The 20,359-nt window shown below is 35.6% G+C and overlaps 1 protein-coding gene across 2 annotated transcripts in view; it reads left to right on the top strand.

Moving 5' to 3' along the window:
- Nucleotides 1-20,359, top strand: part of VPS50 (VPS50 subunit of EARP/GARPII complex) — an 82,018-nt gene that overhangs the window by 16,975 nt on the left and 44,684 nt on the right. For both annotated transcript variants that reach the window (XM_064677525.1, XM_064677534.1), the window contains exons 6-13: nucleotides 2,073-2,143; nucleotides 2,559-2,676; nucleotides 2,765-2,800; nucleotides 5,289-5,371; nucleotides 7,155-7,197; nucleotides 8,393-8,491; nucleotides 11,669-11,809; nucleotides 16,338-16,473. In XM_064677525.1, coding sequence (XP_064533595.1) covers nucleotides 2,073-2,143; nucleotides 2,559-2,676; nucleotides 2,765-2,800; nucleotides 5,289-5,371; nucleotides 7,155-7,197; nucleotides 8,393-8,491; nucleotides 11,669-11,809; nucleotides 16,338-16,473 — 727 coding nt within the window. The remainder of the gene's footprint in view (nucleotides 1-2,072; nucleotides 2,144-2,558; nucleotides 2,677-2,764; nucleotides 2,801-5,288; nucleotides 5,372-7,154; nucleotides 7,198-8,392; nucleotides 8,492-11,668; nucleotides 11,810-16,337; nucleotides 16,474-20,359) is intronic.

The raw sequence follows: 20,359 nt of genomic DNA, 5'->3' as shown, positions 1-20,359 counted from the left end.
TTCATCCTGAGGGCACAACATCCTCTTCTCCTCGCTTGTGGTTATGGCCCGTGCATCCAGCCTTACTGACCCTGCCATCTGTTCTTTGGCATTTCACTCGGTGAAAGGAGGAGTGCTGCTGTTTAAAGATAAATGTGGGGGATTGGGCACTGCTTGGTTCATCTCCTGCAATAGCTGGTGGAAGAAAAAAGCTGTAACAGTAATGTTTCAGTTTTAGTTAAAGGAGTGAGGTGGGAGGCTATTGCAGAAAGAGGCTGGTAAGTGCTACAGTGGTTGACATTTCGTAAGGTAGTGTAGGGGGGAGTAATTGTGTGGTATAAAAACCTTCTGGTATTATTGCACTGTCACACGTGTTTGAAATTGATACTTTTGAGTGAGTGTTGCTTTTCTGAATCCAGCAGCTTCACTTTGAAAACCTCTTCTCTCTGTGGCAAATGTGCTGCTTGGATTTTGCTGTGTAATGTTAATGTTCTTATCGCAGCAACATCTTAGTAAGGTGCTCATGTTTTATATCAAGAAGTGCTTTCAGATGTTCCAATGGGACAGTTAAAAATCCATTGTGCCACTAGGAATCTTTTAAAAACGTTTCTTTTAAGTGCATATTTGCCTGATTAAGTCAATAATGGCATCTGCAGTTCAGTGTCCAATTACAGCAGCAGGTCATTAGAAGAATAAAAAATGCAGTTGACTGTCTCCTGGATGCATTTTAACTGTGCAAAGTAAAGTTTAGGGATATCATGATTTGCACCCCATTTCTAGTATGAAATACTTGTCTAACAGGCACTACTATGGGCTAACAGAGGCATAGCACAGACACCGGGCAATGGATTTATAGTTTTCCCTTCTCCTTGAAAGGAAAGACATGCTTTAGGAACAAAAAGCGGGTGGAAGATTGAGAAGAGAAAAAATTTATTCAGCCCTAAATGCTGGGCAGAAGACTCTCTCTGGGGACCTTTAGGCTGCACTTTTTCCTTGTGCCTCTTCATCCAGTCACATTCAAAGGAGAGATTTTATAGAATCTTTACAACAGGCAGGACTGGATTTACTCCTTATTGTATGTGTTTCCTCATGAAAAAGGAAATAAAAGCCTTTTGAATAACTCTCATATTTTCAAAGTATGTTTTTAGTAGGTATTGAGGAAAGGAATCTTTGAATTTGGTTTCTTAAGATATTTTGCATATCAGCAACTAAGCTGTCATTTTTACAAAAGCAACGTTGGTAACATAAAGGAGCTGATTTTGGTGAAAGGTGCAGCTCAGTGATTTGGAGACTGACCAGGAGCTGATTTGGAACTGAACTAAACTGTGGACTTGTTTTTGCTTGTCATATCTTTAGAATTAGTTTGATTTTCAAAGTGAAAGTCTCCCTTCCCCTCATGGAAAGCACTTGATATGTTTTGAAATGATGAACAGAATTTAAAAAAAAATTATCATTTTCTCTAGTGTGGGGAAAGCATTCACTTTTCTACAGTACTGTTCCTAACAAAAGAAATCCTAATAGTTGGGATTACACTAGGCACTTCACTGAGTCAAAAATCAAGCTAAAATCAGGTCACCTCTGCTGAAGAGTTTTCAGCTGAAATTCAACAGGATACAATTAACATTCATTATGAAGTGACATCTATTAAATTGGTAGAACACAAGTGCTTCTAAACAAGAAAATGCTGTGTGAAACATGTTTTTTTTGTTTGTTTTGTTTTGCTGCTCTCTGGCATATTAATTATGCCTGTCCCTGTGTTTCTGTCCCTGAAGCTTTGATCATTCTGTTGTGATGCACTAATGGTTTAGAGATTCTTAGGCTAAATGTATAATATATAAATATAGAGGGTCCCACTGCAATGGAAATGGATTTCAAATATCTAACTTCAAAAGAGAGTTGTATTTTAAAAGATAGTTTTCATTAATGTTACATTGCAATGCTTACCATATATAAAATGATGAAACAAATAATATATACAGCAACTCTACAAGGTCTTTATAACATCTCAAGAGAAATCTACTAATCACTAGTCTTTACTGGTGTGTAGCACAACGTTAAATTGTATATTTATTCAACCTATTGTCTCTCTGTAGGAACTTGAACGTGTTACATCATTGCAGACTGGCCTTCAGTTGGCAGCTGTTATTTGCACAAATGGAAGAAGGTATCTTGCTTAAATAACTGCAGAGATTGAAAGGGAGAAAAAGTATTTAAGAAGAAATCTGTATACCCAGGAAGTTTGCTTGCTGATGATATTTCCATATTATGTACTGAATGCTATTAGCAGTAGTAGTTAAGGATGCTAAAATGATTGCAAACTCTTGCAGCTCTCACTTTTGCCATTGGGGGTTCTCTTCAAAACAGGAAGGTTTTGAGATACACCACTGATCCACAGACAAATGCAGAAGGGAGGATGTACCTTCTTAGTAGTCTGTTGATATCTCATTTTCTGAGTTTCCTTAAAAATGCTGATGATCTTATTTTCTAGCATGTATTTTGATGGACATGTTAGAATTGATTAGAAGTAAGTTTCATTTTCTGAATTTGTTGAAGATGGTGTTAATTTGTAACTTTTGCAGACACCTGAATATAGCAAAGGAAGGCTTCACACAAACTAGTTTGGGGCTTCTTGCAAATCAGAGGAAGCGACAGTTGCTTATTGGACTGCTAAAGTCTCTGAGAACAATAAAAACACTGGTATGTATAGTTATTTTTTTTCAGTGGGAAGTATTTTTCTTATTTTCTGTGTAGTTATTGTTCTTTGTTTTTTGGTTTTTTTCTGTAGCAAAGAACTGATGTGCGTTTGAGTGAGATGTTGGAGGTAAGTCCCTGCTGGACTGGTTAAATTTGAAGCTATTCTAAGTCTACTTTTGTCTCTTCCCTTCCTCTTGCAAACAGGCTGTGGCTGTACGTGCATGGGATGAAATTCTATTTTTATTCTTTTTTTTAAATGTTGTGCAAAAAACTTCATATCCAATTAGATAGCCCCTGTGCCAGGACAGAGTATTTTTTGTAAAAACCTTAATCCTGCCTTTAGATCTGAGGCTTGAGTTAGTTTGGTAAAAATGCTGTGGAATCTTCACTCCCCCTACTGCCCTCAACTTATACTTCTTTTCTGACCTTAGCTTGATAGTTGGGAAGAACAGAAGGTGAGATTTAGCTGATTGTTGATATGCTGTGTCTCGATAAAGTACTTCTACTGGTATATTACTGTACAAATTTATAGAGGGGCTGTAAATTATTTTTGTTCTATTAATAAAATAGTATTTTATTTGTAAGTGTAGTAGCTTCTCTCCTTATTCATTGGGTTGGCTTTTTAGTAGTCACTCGTAGAAAACATTGCAGCATGCAGCTCATGACACTGAAAATTCTGATACTCTTGTATATACTGCCTAAAAATGCAGTAGATACTGCACAGAGTGAAATAAGATCCTGTCTTAACATGATTAATTGTGTGAAAGAAAATTCAGAATTTTATTGACAACTATGTTTTAATCATAGTACATGTATTTGCAGCTATTACTGGATGGAATGTCATGATGATAATCCTTAGTTAGTAAATTTGGAAGTTGGATCTTAATGGTTGTAACTTTTAAGATTGAGTTTAATTCCGTCTAGAGTAAATCCCCTTGTGTCAGCAAACTTTCTTATTCTGTACCAAGCAGGAATGTACTCATTTTCAGGTGGTGTAAATATTGCCTTCTGCTCATTAAGCCCTGTACAATGATTAGCTTTTAATTTCTGTGTTGTATTTTGTCATACAGGAAATCAACTGTCTACTAGTAGGAGTTGTCTTGAGATAGAGGCGTGGGTGTTGCATTCACACACAGACTCTGATATCTGATTATCGTAATCCGTCAGTGATATTTAAGGGCTGGAACTGCTGTTTCTAGCTGAGTGCAGTTTTAAAGCTGTGCTCAGTGTCTGCCCCCAATAAGTTATCCCAGATATTGACCAGTTTATTGACTTTACTCCAAGAAGTTAGTAATGGAATATGCACAAGAGCTATTAGTAGCCATTCACAGAAGAGGATTTGGAAAGGGTTCCCAATTGAAAAGGGCTAGAAATGAAGCTACAATAGCTTATAGGGCTAAGCTGCATCTGGAATACATGAGTAATATATCTTATGCAAACAGGCTTTCTGATTTGAGCTCTGTTAGACTTAATGGAGCAAATACCAGGTTTACAACGGAGAAAGATGCAAAGACCTGTAAATGCAGCAATCATTTTAGACCAATGTACTGTTCTGTTTTCATCTAATGGATAATGTATTTGGATTTTTTTGTGTATTTTTTTTAGCTAAACTTGATCTGCATTAGAACACTGCTGTTAAAACCAACTTCATTTCAGAACCTCCTTTATGATAATAGCTGAATATAAATTGCCCCTGCGTTTCTACTCTTCAGTCAATGACTGAAATGCCAGTAACAGCTTTGTATTTGAGCTCTCTAAAGCACATATTATAGCTGATGTAATTATGACAAAAAAGGGAAGCTCTTAGCTATTAAAGAGGGTTTTCCTTTCTCCAAGGCTCTTTCTGGTCTCATGTCTAATAAAATACAAAAATAGTAGATATATCCAAATCACTGTCCATGTTCTGATGGCAAGATCCTGGGGTTTTATATTTTTGTGGCTATGGTTTTTTTTGTTTTTGTCCTGACATCTTCATATATTTCCTGATTCATCTGTTGGATGAATCAGAATATTGGATATTCTTTTTACAAATTAGGACAATGTGCCCATATTTTTATTCTAAAGTATGTTCTTTTTGCCCTGAGGCCTTGTGTGGTCTGAGGCCACTTGTATTTAAATTAATTTCTAATAACCTATAGAATGTGTCAATTTAAATAGTGTTTATTTGGGCATAATGTTAGAAGTGTCTTCCTTGTCTCTTTTTAGGTTTTGTAACCTAAGCCTGCCAGTGTCTGAACTTACCTCTTTCCATGCTCATGAATAGATCATACTGTATTAACAAAGGTTGGAAAGATGTTTAACTGAGAAGATGTTAGTTGTTTTGTAATAAAAATTTTCTGATGTATTTTTTATGAATGCAAAAGGAAGCAATACAGCAAGTTGTTTGCATAAGGTAATGTAATAGATAGTGTTTTCAGACGTTGCTAACATCTGTTTCAGTTTCCAAACTACTTGCACATTAAGTGCTGCAGTAGACCCTCACTCTTTTCTTTTAACTTTACTGTATGGACATGAGGCAAAATATTTTATTCTTAATGTTAACTTGTAAGCATGCAAGCAAAAATGGGTGTTGTACTGTTGCTTCAAATGAGCTTTCAATTGTATTTTATCCTAAGGAAGAGGATTATCCAGGAGCTATTCAGCTGTGCTTAGAATGCCAGAAAGCTGCCAGCACCTTCAAACACTACAGTTGTATAAGGTAAGGTAACATTGTGCAGATTTTAGCTTCTGTATGATTTTATTTGGAAATTGTATAGAATCATAGAATCAACTGGGTTGGAAAAGACCTCAGAGATCATCAAGTCCAACAGCACCGTGGTTACTAGACCATGGCACTAAGTGCCACATCCAGTCTCAATGTATGAAACAATGACCATTAATTCTTCTTCTCTAAAGGTTTGATGGAAATGTTATTTTCTTCTTAGAAAAGTAAATTGAGTCACTTATAAAAACATAAGTATCCACTGTAATTTCCCGCTTTCTGGTACCACTACTAACCAGTCTTCACAATCTATAATCTGTGTTTGGACTATATCGTTGTTTTGTAACTGTTGTAATATGTTGGCAGGTAAAGTTTCAACTAAGACTGAATTATAACTGTGCTACAACATGCAGCCTAGGGATACCTGAGCTGATTTTTTAATAAGCAAGTTTATATTCTGGAATTAATTTACCTACAGCAAGATGGCCTCTGGAGGATAACCTACCCTGATTCTTGGCACTGAAATTAGCAAGTGCAGAATTTCATGCTGACATGAAGAAATTGCTTTCAGAACTGGAACTAATCCAAATATCTGCAGTCCTAACTTAGAAAGACTTGATGTTTCCATACTTTTAAAAAGGAAAAAAAATAAGCAGGAAATGCTCATAAACTCCAGCAGGAGATGTAGTAACATCAAATTGTTGTGGAGGCTTTTCTGTTTGAAGGCTTGTTGCATGTGGAGAAACAATAAGGAAATATTTTCTACTCTAGTTTTTAATGCCAGCTCTTTTTGATGCAGTTTTTTTCTATTTAAACCTTTCTTTGGAGGATGTTGTGTCCAGTTTTGCTAATGGAACCAAAAAAGGAGGGTGATGGGCATAATCTTTAAGCTACAGAACTAAGTAGGGAAGCTAGAATCTTTTGATAATTAACATAGGCCCCTTAGGAGAAGATTCAGAGCACAGAAGGAAGTTGTTTAAAATCAGCTATGGTGATTATTTAATGAAAACTGTGCTTTCCATGCATGAAGAGAATATCCTGCCGATTTCTTTGTTGCTTTGACCCTTCTGAACAAAAACATAGTAGTCATGTTTTGTGTCTTATTTTTCTGGCCGGTGTTCTAAAATTTTTAAACCTGATTGTTGCAAAGATGCAGTGGTGTCTTTCATTGTCCTAAGGAGTGTCTCTTATGGTAACTATTTTTTGTTAATCTTTTTCTACCAAGTATAGCTCAGAGAAGTGAAATAATGGTGTTTAAAAATTTTTCTGAGAGTTTTGTAAGCTTGAGTTCTTTTATAGCATTTCTGTAACAGGTTCCCGAGCAACAAAGAAAAGTTACTATAGTTTACAAAGACCTGACAGCCTTGACCTTTCTGGGTATGTTCTGCTCTAGACCACAGTGCCAAACCAAAACATTCGAAGCATGAGTTTCTTGGGGGTTGGGAATGTCTTTGAATACTTGGTTAAACCCTAGCAGGATGGGGCCTTATCTGGGCCATCTTAACAGTGTTGCGTTGTAAACCTAGGGTTTTGTGTGCTGCAACAAATACCTTAATTTGAAGCATTAAGAATACTGCATATGCCTGAAGTAGATACCTTTCAATAACAGTGGTGAGATGGTGCTAGTCTGACACAGTAACAGCAGCTTAAATGGTTTATGATAAATTACTATATTGTGGCTTGGTAGCAGGCAAACGTGTTTTTGGAAACAAGGAAATTGGTCTGAAATATTAACGTAATCAGTAATTTTATTTTAAACATTTTTTTCTTTCATTAATAGTGAGTTGAATTCAAAACTGCAAGACACCTTGGAACAAATAGAGGTAAAAGTTGATATATTGATGTTTAGTATATTTTAGTATTTAACCTCTAAGTATATGTTAGTAATTAACCTCTAAAGTACTAGAGCTTTCCAATACAATGTTGTTAGCAATTACAGAACGTGCACATTTCTTTCAATTACTCTCTTTGGAATGCTATGGTCAGTGCTGTTCATGTAAACTTTTGTGATGCAATTAATCTAAATGCTCTGTAATATGTTGTCATACTTATGAGCCCAGTTCACTAGTTGTGCCCACTGTAAGTGGTAGAGCAGTCAAATTAAAAAGTCAAATAACATTTGAAGTACTGAACTTCTGTGAGTTCTTTAGACTACTTGTAAATAGTTGTGAAAAGTAAATCAGCAGCAAGCCATTAGGTTTGGATAAGCTACACAAGACATCACAGTATCACTGGAAATTTTAGAGGTCAGCAAACTGCTGGATAGGGCCAGTGCTAAGCCAGAGGAAGTAAGACTTAAATAATTGTGAAGGATGCAACAAAGACCAGTCTTAAGTTAGATAGTACCACAAAAGCAAATGAATATAACATGGTAAGTGTCTTGCTGGAAATTGGTGGTGAAAAAAAGGAATTCTTTTAACTCCACTGTTAGGTAATTTTGAGCTGGAACTTGGTGAGCTTTTTGTAAGAAGTCTGGTAACGTAGATATATATAATGTGTATGTAGTGCATGTAATGCATACACATGTAATGCTTAACAGGAACTTGAATTAGCTATTCCAGCAGCTGTCTACACCTGTGGTCATGTGCTCTTTAGAAAGTCAGATTGATGCATGTATTATCGTACCTTGTTATTAAATTCCCTGCAAAATTAGAACTTTGTTATATTTCCTTCAGTTAGACTAAGTTAGAAATCCCAGCTCTCCCATGCTGGGGTGCTAGGCCTTCTCAGTATCACTTTGAATTTGACTTCAGTGAAATAATGTACTTTTTACTGTGCTTGTTCTTGGAAATAGTGGAACTCATTGGCTGATAGAAATTTCAGACTGAAATACTTATGCTCAAGAAGTAACATTTAAGCATCTCAGAATAGTCTGATTGTGTACAATCTTGGCTAGTTTACAAACATAATTATCAGACTGTTTAAGTAAATGTCTTCCTCTTTTGCTGTCATTTAAGTAATATATTACTTGGCCTGTTTTTATCTGATGTTTAACAGTCTTTTCTTTCATTCATATAGGAACAATTGGACGTAGCACTTTCCAAAATATGCAAGAATTTTGATATCAATCATTATACAAAGGTTCAGCAGGCTTACAGGCTGCTTGGAAAAACACAGGTTAGTACTCATCTTCTGAGTAAGTTACAAAGAACAGTCATGTAACAGCGTGGAACTTTGAGTACTGTGATGGAAATTTGTTTTCCTAATTAGTCCCAACTGGCAGCTAAGCCCCACACAGCCACTCACTCTCTCCCCTTTAGTGGGATGGGGGACAGAATTGGATAACAGTGAGAAAACTTGTGGGCTGAGATAAAGACCGTTTAATAGGGGAAGCAAAAGCTGTGCACACAATCAAAGCAAAATGAGGAATTCATTCAACACTTCCCATGGACAGGCAGGTGTTCGGCCATCTCCAGGAGAGCACGACTCCATCATGTGTAACAGTGACTTGTGAAGGGAAACTTCATCACTCTGAACATTCCCCCCTTCCTTCTTCCCTCAGCTTTTATTACTGAGCATGATGCCACATGTTATGGAACATGTTGGGGTCAGCTGTCCAAGCTATGTCCCCTCCCAGCTACTAGTGCACCCCCACCCTCTGGTGGGATGGGATGAAGAATAGGAAAGGCCTTGACTCAGTGTAAGCAACAGCTCAGCAATAACTAAAACATCCCTGAATTATCAACATTGTTTTCAGCACAAATCCAAAACATAGCCCCATACCAGCTACTATGGAGAAAATGAACTCTATTCCAGCCAAAATCAGCACACTAATGCTTATGAATCTTGCCAGGTATTCAAAGGCTTTTATAATGCTTGGATAATTTAACAGTACTTGGTAAAGGTAAACTGTGTATTACTCCAACATATAGCATACGTAACAGTTCCATATTTCAGCTCTGTTTATAATGCTGTTTGCATTATTAATTGATTTTGGGCATGTGAATAATATTTTTCAATAGCTAGATCTGTGTCACTGAGTTGTGCACAACCTGTACCTGACATGTGTGTTTCCATTTTATATTGTACTGTAACACAACAGGAATGAAGAGGTGAGGAGATAGTTTTTTGTAATAAAATATGTCTCAAGGCATAAAAAAAATCATAGAATGTTGAGAGTTGTAAAGGACCTTAAAGATCATCTAGTCCCACCCCCTGTGCCGTGGACAGGGACACCTCCCACTAGACAGGTTGCTCAGGGCCTTATCCAGCCTGGCCCTGAACACTGATGTGTGTTCAAACATACACTGTGGATATGTCCTAAAAGTTACATCTCTGCATGCCAAGAGCATTTTTTTGTGTAAATAGTAGATCTAAGCTCTCCTGTAAGATGTAAGTGCTGGTGCACTGCCTTGAGACTTCATATGGTTTCTCTGGGAAGGTGGTGAACCAGTTTCCTTCTGAAGCAGGTATGAAGTATGGGAGCTAATACCAAGGTCCTGCAAAGTAAAGAGGGATAAAGAAACAAGAAAATCCTGGAGGCATGTTTTGTCAGTGATTGGTGTTCATAACACACTGAGGCAGAGCATGGTTGGTGCCAGTGTAGCAGTGATGATTTGCTTGGAGAAGAGATTCCTTCAGAAAGCTTTAGTTGCTACAGGTCATGTCAAAGTGCCTATCCCTTGATGAAGACAGGACAAGAACCCCATTTGTTCTTTATAATGCTTGGGGTTTTTAATGGTATTTCCAGATTTCAGAATTATATCTTTTAGTAGATTGGCTTTTTTGGGTTTGGTTTCATTTTTTGTTTGTTTGTTTCTTTCTTTCTAATTAGAACCTTTCTAGCAAAGTTGGGTTCTTTTTTTCATGGCTCGACAGTGATAACAGTGTAACTCTGCAATAGGATAGAAATGGATTTATCTTCCCATACTTTGATAATGTGCAGAACTATTAGAGTGCCTCGAGTCTGCAACTTAAAACCAGGGGAGAAGATTAATTAGGCTTTTCCCTCATTGGTGCATTGTATGTGATTTCTTTATTTACTGAACAAAAGTAGATATAATGCGTTCACTGCTCCGAAGTCAAGTGCATGATATGTTGAGAAAGGCAGATTGTTTGTCAGAGGAATGAAGTTTCTGAACAAAATAAAAGTGTTATTTGTTGCTGCATGGTTTTGCCTGCTTTGTTCTCATGATGAAGTGACTTGGCTTTGACATTCTTTTTATTACTATTAAAGTAGGTATTTTGAACTTGTCCTAAATATAATTTAGTTGCATTGTTACTGAAATATCTCCCATTTTGACCCCTTCTCAGTAAACAAAATGTCAATAACCTTCAGTATATTCAGTAATTCTCATATTTCATTTGTCATTTTGTTTTCTTTGACTGATTCAAGTTAGGACTAGCTGTAGAAGATTGGTTGTTTGCAATAGGATTTAAGCAGAATTGCTTTTTCATTTCTTATGGGATGATTGAGTTCTCAGCTCTTGTCAGTAGCTAAAAATGTCAAATAGAAAGTAGTGAAAGTAAACATTTTCAAATCTGCAGGATCTGATAACTTCATTCTGGCATTTGAAAGATATTTTTTATTGGTTCCTATATATACCATATGCTGTTTATTTGCATATCATGAAACAGTGAGAAAATTCCATTTCTGAAGTGCACTAATGTTATGTACAGTCTATTAACAACATGAAAACTAAGGAAACATCCTGACCTGAAACTCAGGCATGATTGTGGTAAAATTAATATGTTATGCCTTGATTAGTCCCTAGTACATGTACTGGTATATCTTTTTCTGGAAAAAGTAATCTATTTTTAAACAAATGTCTTTTTTTCTGTAACAAGGAGGAGTTTTATAGGAAATTTATTGATATGATGTACATGCCTTTCTGTAACACTTAATGCTACTTTATATTCTTCAGTTTGGCAAGTGGATGGATTGAAGACTTTGTAATTGTGGTTTTAGTTTTAATAATTGCAAAGGAAATATTTTTATTTTAGTTGGAAGTGTTTCTAGTGGGAGAAAGAGCACAGATCTCAACTAATTTCTTTTTGACACAAAATCAGTAATTGGGAGAGTAAAAGAATGCTTAGCCATATTATATAGGTGTACAATTAATATTTACTCGTGTTAATGTAAAAAAAAACAATGAATTGTAGAGGGAGGATGGATTGTAGTATTATCAAGTTCTATGTTAGGTATTTTTGAGACAAAGATTGAAAGCCATACTGCTTACAGTTTCTTCTGTTCAGAACTGAAAAAAACTTAACTTAAAGGGTGATGGCTTAAAGATTATGGCATATGACAAATTGAATTTTGTATTTGATTTTATGTCACTCCATTTCTTTCAGACAGCAATGGACCAGTTACATATGCACTTCACTCAAGCCATTCACAACACCGTGTTTCAAGTAGTCCTTGGATATGTGGAGCTGTGTGCAGGAAACACAGACACCAAGTTTCAGAAGTTACAGTACAAAGACCTCTGTACGGTATGTAATTCTTGTATATACGTATATTTTTTAATCTGAATTTTTCCACTGTTGTAAGTGTACCTTATGTCAGTAGGGACTCAGTTATGAGAATAACTCTGCAGCTACTATAGTTTATTAGTACAACTTATAGGCTAACTGAGAGATTTGTTATTCACAGCTTAATGCTGATTTTGATTGCACTAAATCTTAACACTTTGGACTTACTGTGCACTCCATCTAAATACGAAGTAAATCATAGGATACAAACAGAAGACAAACTCCCATGTCTTCGTTATAATATGCTAGTTATTTGCATCATTATTAACTTTGAACTCTATTCTAGTGCATTTAAGTAGTATTCACAATTTCTATAATACTGCATTTCAGTAAGGATTCTTGTAAAGATACTAACTTAATTAGAGTCTTCCCAAATGACTTTGTATCAGTTTCATTGTGTTTTTGATATCAAGGTAAGGAACAGCTGTTATATTGAGATGTAAAACCTGGATAATAGGGAAAACGTGGACTGGGAATAACCATATATTTCTCTCTGGTATAAATTTTAGGTGCAGTTTCTTCCACATCTGTATTTTGTTTATTTTTTTTAAATGTTATTAGAATGAATTACTGTATTTTGAGTAGCATTTTTAGTTCACTCTTTAGTTTTTTCACTTGCGATTTTACTGTTACACCCTGAGAAATTTGCTTAAACTTCAGTGTTGGTGAGGAAGAATGTTAGATATTTTAGGTGGTTCTAACATTGATTTAAAATTTGAAATTATGTTTCTATCTTGAATGTGCTGTAGGATGTTTGTTTCAGTCACAGGCTAAATCCTTATTATACTTCATCAACTCATGGACCCATCCTGTCAGTTGCAATTTATTAAATTAAAGTACAATCCTAAGAAGATTAAAGTTCATACTCGAATCCATTTTCTGCTCTTTCACTTCTCATATCTCCTGGAATCGTGTAGCTTCAACTAGTAAACACATCGACATTGAAAGCCATTTAATTTTAAAGAGGTGCCCCTTTGACTTTGAAAGCTTACATAATCTAAGGACCTTCACATGAATGGAAGTGTGATATGAAAAATTAATTTATTGGGAATAATTGACACAAGTATTAATGAACAGAATGAAAAAGGTTCCAGATGGGTGGAATTCACACTTCACTGAGATGAATTCTAGCTGAAGAAAGCCAGCAAACCCTGATCTCTGTTCTCTAGACTGCAGCCCTTTCATCTTTCTGCTATAAGTCTTCAGAGTGTGGTTTTATTTTCATTTCTTTCTAATGCACTTTTTGTCTAAATTTATTTCTGCTTTATACTTATGTATGTCTTTTAGTTTATTTCTCATTCTTTGCTAATGCTAGTGATACTAAGCCCATTTATTTACATTTACAAATAGTACTACTGAGCTGCTTCTGACAGCTTCTAAATACAAGTTGTGTGCTGCTGTTGATCCCTATTCTTTACAGTGCAGAGGAATCTTTCAGATACTTGGAAATATCGCATTTTGTAATACACAGGAAGAGAGTGGCTTTAACTGCATGGTTACAAAATTATTACCTCTATTTCTATTTGGTTTTAATTATGCAAAACCTTAATGAGATGATGCTTAAGTTATGTGAGCCTGCAATAGCTGGAATCTGGCAGTCTGTATAAAGGAAGGTACTGAGACTTTGGGACTGTAATGTACTATGAATACTGCTGTAATTTGCTTGTAATTTAGTTTTTTATTTTTTTCATTACTCTCTTGGTAACAATTAGGTATTTAGGGACAGGCTGCAGATGGGCAATTTTGATCTCTTACAAACCATGCTGCTCAGTGTTGGTTGTTACCCGTTGCAGTGCATTTGTGAAATCAGAATGCTGAATAAGCTGGACTGTCATAGCAATTAAATTTCTAACTTCCTGCAGCAAAAACACTAGCAGATTTTTATCTCTTGCATTTTGTTTTGGAGGAATAAATTGTTTAAGACTAAAATATGAGCTTTCTTTTTCTTTGTTTAGTTCTAGTGAGAACCCTCTTCAGGCTATCTATGCTGTTAAGCCAGGATGCTCTTAACATATAAGTGATTATGGAGTACTTCCTCTAATTAAACAATGGAAGTCATATAAAATTGAAGTATTCCTTTTTGAACAGATCTCCTGTTGTGTGTTTCTAAAAATCTGTCACAATGAACTCATTTAGCTCATTTCTATTTTATATGGGTAGTGGGGGGGTATAGTGGCTTTTTTTCTTTGTTTTGTTTGTTTCTTCAGATACTGGATATTATAATAATGTGAGTTTTTTAAAAAGAATAATATTTTCAGAAATTTTTAAGCATTTATGCAAGTTATGTACTTGTGCACTCAGACTCACTATTTCCTTGTTGACTCTTTCTTTTCCTAGCAATGTGCTGTGCTCTAGCTTTTACATCCTTTCACTTTTGGAATACTACTGGAGCAGGGCAGAGTTTGGCTGCTTCATTTTCAAGTTTTGAATTTCTATATTCAGAGAGTAAAAGTCCAAAGAAATTCAGTTGTTCGTTTCCTTAGTCTAAATGGAATTAACTTGGTATTAGTAAGTGATACTTTCTTCCTGGCCACCTGAAGGCCAGTATATCTTCAAGTATAATGATCTGCATAAGCAAGGTTTAGATTTTCTAGCTACTAAACACCCTGAAATACAGTAAGAGTTACATTTCCTGATGAGTTGGCAGAGAAAATGGCTGAAGCAGTGGGTGAATTGGCAGGACAATTTACTGTTTGAATAATAAACTTATTACCTTATTTTGTTCGATTGTTAGTAAAGGCCTATAGTATCTGAGATTAAAATGTCTCAATAATGCAGTCACTAATGTATATCAACTGTTCAGTTAAAGGGTGTTTTAGAAAAAAAGTAATTGTCTCAATTGTTAGAATTTTTATGTACCAAGAACATGACTTTTTTTCTTTTTTTTGTCAATATGTCCAGGATACCTAATTTATATCCTTGAGGAAGCTCTGGTTTGGTAGGGCACAGAACCAGGATAATAATACAGTTTAAAAAAAACCAAACAAGCATAATGAAAGGACATGATTATTAACATGAAGTCTCCAGATGCTTTTGCTAGTGACATCTGTTAATGCTGAAGAGCAGTTCCTGTGAGTCCTTAATCATAAGTGGAATTTAGGCAAATATGGCTTGAGCGGTATGTCCTACTGCCAGGAACATTATTTAAGCTTGGGAAACGAGAACATGATTAAATAGAAAATAAAGATGTGCGATTTATATTTTTTTTTTACTTGAAAGCTGAAAAATAGGAGGAGTATAGGAAATCTGTTCAGTGTAATGTTTATTCTCCAGCAGATGTACTGAAGATGATTAGTGGTGTTACAATTCTTGAGAAGGACACACCATGTTTTGAAAGCCTCAGTGAGGTCAGTGGATGAGGATGCAGTTGAGGGAATTGATTGCCTTAATTAAAGGTTTGCTCTCTATGGAATCCATGGTTGATTCTTTTGGTGATTATGTTGACACCCTGTTGCAGAAGCAGTTCGTATTTTTGAAGAGTTTTCTTGTAACTAATGTCAAAACTTTTGTACCATCATGGATATACGTATTTGGGTTAGCAGGCACACAGTACCCAGTTGGTAAAAGCTAATTAACCTTGCAGAAGCCAGCTGTGGACACTGATATAGCTATTGGAAAACATGATCTCTTTTCTAGAGCAGTGTTAGTTGGAAGTGCTAATTTCCAGACTTCTATGAGAAACTTTAAATAACAATGTAAACAATGTAATTAAAATCATATCTATGCAGCTGGACTTTACCCTTGTCTATAAGTTGTGACACTGTGCTTCACAGTGACTGAGACAAGGGTGGCGTAGCATTGCCACTCCAATGAACAATATATTTTACAGTTTTTTCTTTATCCAGCAAGACCCCTTCTCAAAGTCATCCTTTTTCCTGACAATCTCATCTTAGTTATTTCTTCTGTGTATCTGGCTCTCTGATAAAATTTATACTCTTTGCCTAAAGAGTATCTGAAATCATAGTTGGCTCTTTGGAGCAGGGTGATTCAGGGAAGTAGGGCAGCTACCATCTAAATTTGTTTGCTTTTAAACTACTTCTTTATACGTCATTCAACCCAATGGGGTACTAGCCAGGATGGCTTCTGTGTACTACTGAAGTACAAGAATCTGCATCATTGAAAAGATGCAGTGTCTGCATGTCATGGGTGTCTGCATCCCTCTTTGATAATGAGATGTGCTGATCATTAGACTTCATGGCTTTACCTCTGTATCTGCTTCATTGTTCCATAAATGTAAGAGGTGTTTAACATATGGGCCAACTGAGAAAAGAGAAAAGTGCTAACAAATAAACTTTGTGCTTTTGGACAGTATTTGATTAATTGACTAAAATTAGGAATTTGTCACCTCTCAAATACATTTGAAAATGAAACTGATATATATCAAGCACCTCAGCTGTATGAATATGGAAGGGTTTGTATGTTTTGTGTTGCCACTGTAAAAAACGAACACAATTTTGAAGTTTCACAGTGTTATTTTGTTTTTCTGTAGCATATTACATCAGACAGCTACATTCCATGCCTGGCTGATCTCTGCAAAGCCCTCTGGGAAGTCATGCTCAGTTACTACCGAACGATGCAGTGGCATGAGAACCATGACCAAGACGAGGCAGCAGTTGTGTCTTCTGGTAAGAAACTTCTGGAAACAAAACTTCTGATATTTGGATGTAACTTTTCTTGTGCTGTATCTTTGTGGTCTTGACTCAGTGCCTTCAGCCTTATTGCTGATAGAGTGCAGGAAGAACTGAAATACTCACTGGATTTTTGCACTCTTCAGTATAAGGTTCATTTTTTAATGAATATTTGTATGTGCCAGTCTTGTAGATATAAATGCATTTATTTTAAACGATTCTTAGGGGACATGTCCTTCCCCTATTGTGTGTTGTAAAATCAAGCAGGTATTTATTGCATGGAAACATTATCACAGTTGACAACTTACTCAGCCACAGATGCACTTCCAAAACTAGTTCCCCTTAGTGTCGTTCCTTGCGATATCCTGAAGAAAGAAATAATCTGCACTGCAAAGCCTTTTACAGGAACCATTAAGCCTAATGAAGTGGTATATACAGTCATATGAGTAATTTTAAATTCATTGCTTTTTACATGCATGCCAGAGTGTTTTGGTATGTTTACTACTAATCTTCTGTCTCTTAGTTTTTAAGGTTCTGGAGATGTGGCTTAGCTGTAATGTACAACTGGAATATAGTTGATCTACTGAATCACTTTTTCAAATACCTCTACAATGATAAAGCACACAGAGGGAATTTTACAAGTACAATTTCAGAGGGACTATAAATATCTACTAAAGGTTTTTTCTAAAACTTATTGCTCATGCTGCAGTAATTACTAAACCCATACATGGAATTCTCATTCCATACTTACTAGTTTAATGGCTGTGATATGTGCGAAAGCCAAAGAGTAAAATTCCTGTAGAAAGGGCATGTATGTGAGAAGGAAAGAGGGAGGCAGTTCAGGACATTATGCTAAAATTGTTTCCTCAATTAAACCCCATAGACCGAAGCAATAGAAGTGGCAGGCTTCAGTGTTGTGTGTTTGTCTGCCTTTTATCATTTTGAGAACTCAAGGCTGTCCTGGTATTTTTCTGTCATTGTACCAGTTGATGTCAGCACTCTAAGAAAGTACCTGAAGTGTGTCAAGGGATTCTTGATTTTAGGGCACAAACACAGCTGTAGAAGTGGGAAGCTGGACTTCGATGGCATGATTTACATAGCTCTTTCTATTTTAATACTGAATCTTATCCAAAAGAAGTCCTGCTTGGATTATCGAAAGGAGGTTGCACTTCATCTAGGTCATGTATCAAGTGTTTGTGATTACTGAGGCCTGTTACAGATGTTAAAATGTACTTTACCTAACTTGTAAATAATTGCCCTTCTGCATTTCTGAGGAAAGAGGCGTCTGCTTTATATCTTCAAATACTCTGCTCGTTATTGTTCTGAGAAGTCTGAAGAGCAATTGAATGGAGTTCAGAATTTGCAGTTTATTTCAGTTATAGTGTGGACTGATCTTTGGGGATTACCTTTTCTAAGATCAATTGAAAAAACACTCGCTTGAAATAAACTAAATGGAAACAAATAATTATCTCTAGATATAAATGGAATCCTAATTATTTTAAAATAATGAGACATATTTTAGAACCTTTCATGAAAAAGGAAATAATCATGAGATTTAGGTTGCTGAAGTGTTCTGTAACAGAATAGCAGTAAATCGTAGTGAAATGTATGGTATTAATAGTTCTATGATTATCAATAACACTTAATTGTTCTAATATACTGTTGGAAAGACAGAATTAAGTGTCCATAGGTAGAACTTGTTTAATCCTACTGAAGATAAAATTAGTGAACTAAATTTATCAACTTCATAGCATGAAGTAAGTTCTATGTCACATTTAATGAACTGTTGCTTATTCTGTGATTTTGTTGCTTGTACAGTAAACAGCAAATTGCTGTGATATGGAGTTTCATTGCTGAAAATAAACTAATTACTGGAAAATTTTCCATGGCATTATTGGTTGTGGTCAGAGCATTGTTTGTGTTTGTACTAGAGAATCAAATAGAAAATGAATTTTAAAGGGACTTGTGCGGGTCATTTTTATCTTCCCTGCTCTAAGCAAAGTTCGAAGTTGCATTGGTTTGTGCGAGGCCTTGTCTGGTTCAGTTGGATTTTCACATACCATAGAATTTACTGTGACCTTGATGTAATTTACTTGTATTTATGCGACAATGATTTAACAGAAGAACGAAAGGAGGCAGTAAAATGATCACTTGTAGCATTTACTGATTTCACAAGTGTAATCCTAGTGGTAAAAGGATTACAGTTGGTGTAATCCTTGGTAATAACTCTAATATCTATAATAGATTCAGAGAAAAGCAAGAAGAAAATGATGCAAGATGTAAATCGAATGTCAACCATTTTAATTTTCAAAAATTTTCATTTATAGTACTGTATAAATTCTCTGCAAGATCTGCTTTCTATTTAAAGAGTGAAAGAGTGAGGCTAGAGGACAGAGATGCGATTGATTTTGGTGGGGTTTTTTTCCCTTTCCTTTGTCCAGCGAGGATTAAACAAAAACCTTTTGTTATGATTGAAGACTGCTTTTATGAGTTTTTGAGAAATATTGAAAAACCTGAAGAATTACTGTATTTAAATCAGCCATCTAGAAGAATAACTCCTTGGGTGCTTTTGATTCTTGTTTTTCTGTGTAATTATGAACATTTATGTGTTCTGTTACATGTTATAAATTCTTCAAAGCAAAAAGTATAAATGCTTGTGGACCTTTGTCCAATCCTTGATTTTCAAGGAAATTAATATGTTTGGATGTGTGAAATTAGCTGCAGTACAGTTCATTAAAAGACTGGAAACAAGACCTTGTAGCATGACTGTCCGTAAACCATGTGAGCACCGGGAGATTGACAGAGAGAATGTTGCATGGATTTTTCATTGAACAATAGCATTTATATGACAATGTCTGTCCAACCATTCCTTCATGAGTAGCAGTTTATGAGTACAAGGACTATGGTCTTAATCTAGAGAATATGTCAAAGACACTGACTGTTTTAGGAGTGGCCTCAATCTGCAGAAGTTTAGAACAGAGGAGGTCACAGAATCATACAAAGAGCGTGCTGTGGCTCAGATAGCTGGGTTTGTTTCCTTGTATAGTCTGAGAAATGGTAAATCCACTTAGAGTTTTTCTGGTTGGCTTATTCTTTCTGTTTATATTTTGTTTAATCTTCCGTGTAAATCACTTATGAAAATGCATTTGTCAGAATTATTACTTTCAGAAGATGAACATATTTAGGAGGCTAATATTTGTTTTATGATTTTTCTTTCACAAGGAAAAATTTTTTTAAGTGCCCTGCAAGAGTAGATATAGTGTGGAATTATGTTTGGGTCTTGTTTGCATATCAAACAGCCTTTCATCATCTCATTTTGAGTAATTAGGGTAAATTCTCAGTTAATCTGCAAAAGCAGTCTCAGTGATTTTAAAGAGGAAAAAGTTGAATATAGCTTTGCAGCCTTGGAAGAAACGAATATTTGTCCCTAATATAAGCCCAAATTCCAGACTGTATTTTGTTATGTTTTTAATTCTGATGAGGAGTTATTCAGTTGACAGTACCAGAGCTTTTACATTCTGGCTAGTTACACTATCTCACTATTACACTAGTTCTGTATTCTTGAGTTCTAGCCTCGTGGGCAGACATATTGGGTAGGCAGTTCTTCTTGATAGTGTTCATACCATGGTCCCTGGCTTGCAGTTGAAGCTTTCTCAGTGTTTGATAAAATTCATAATTTAATAACATGTCCAAATACACCCATAGCTCTGTCTGAAGGAAATTAAGCAAGGCCAGCATCCTTCTCAGTATTCATATTCCACACATTTTTTTAAATTTAAATGGAGTTACAGATGTTGAAGATTTCATATTTTTGTTATTCTTGTTATGCTTATATGTTTTATAAACATTCATATAATAGGTAACAGTTCTTGTTCTGAGAAAC

This window comes from Pseudopipra pipra, chromosome 1 (assembly GCF_036250125.1).
Source record: "Pseudopipra pipra isolate bDixPip1 chromosome 1, bDixPip1.hap1, whole genome shotgun sequence".
NCBI classification, from domain to species: Eukaryota; Metazoa; Chordata; class Aves; order Passeriformes; family Pipridae; genus Pseudopipra; species Pseudopipra pipra.
Note: the sequence above shows the minus strand (reverse complement) of the source record. Positions and strands in the feature narration are given on the sequence as shown.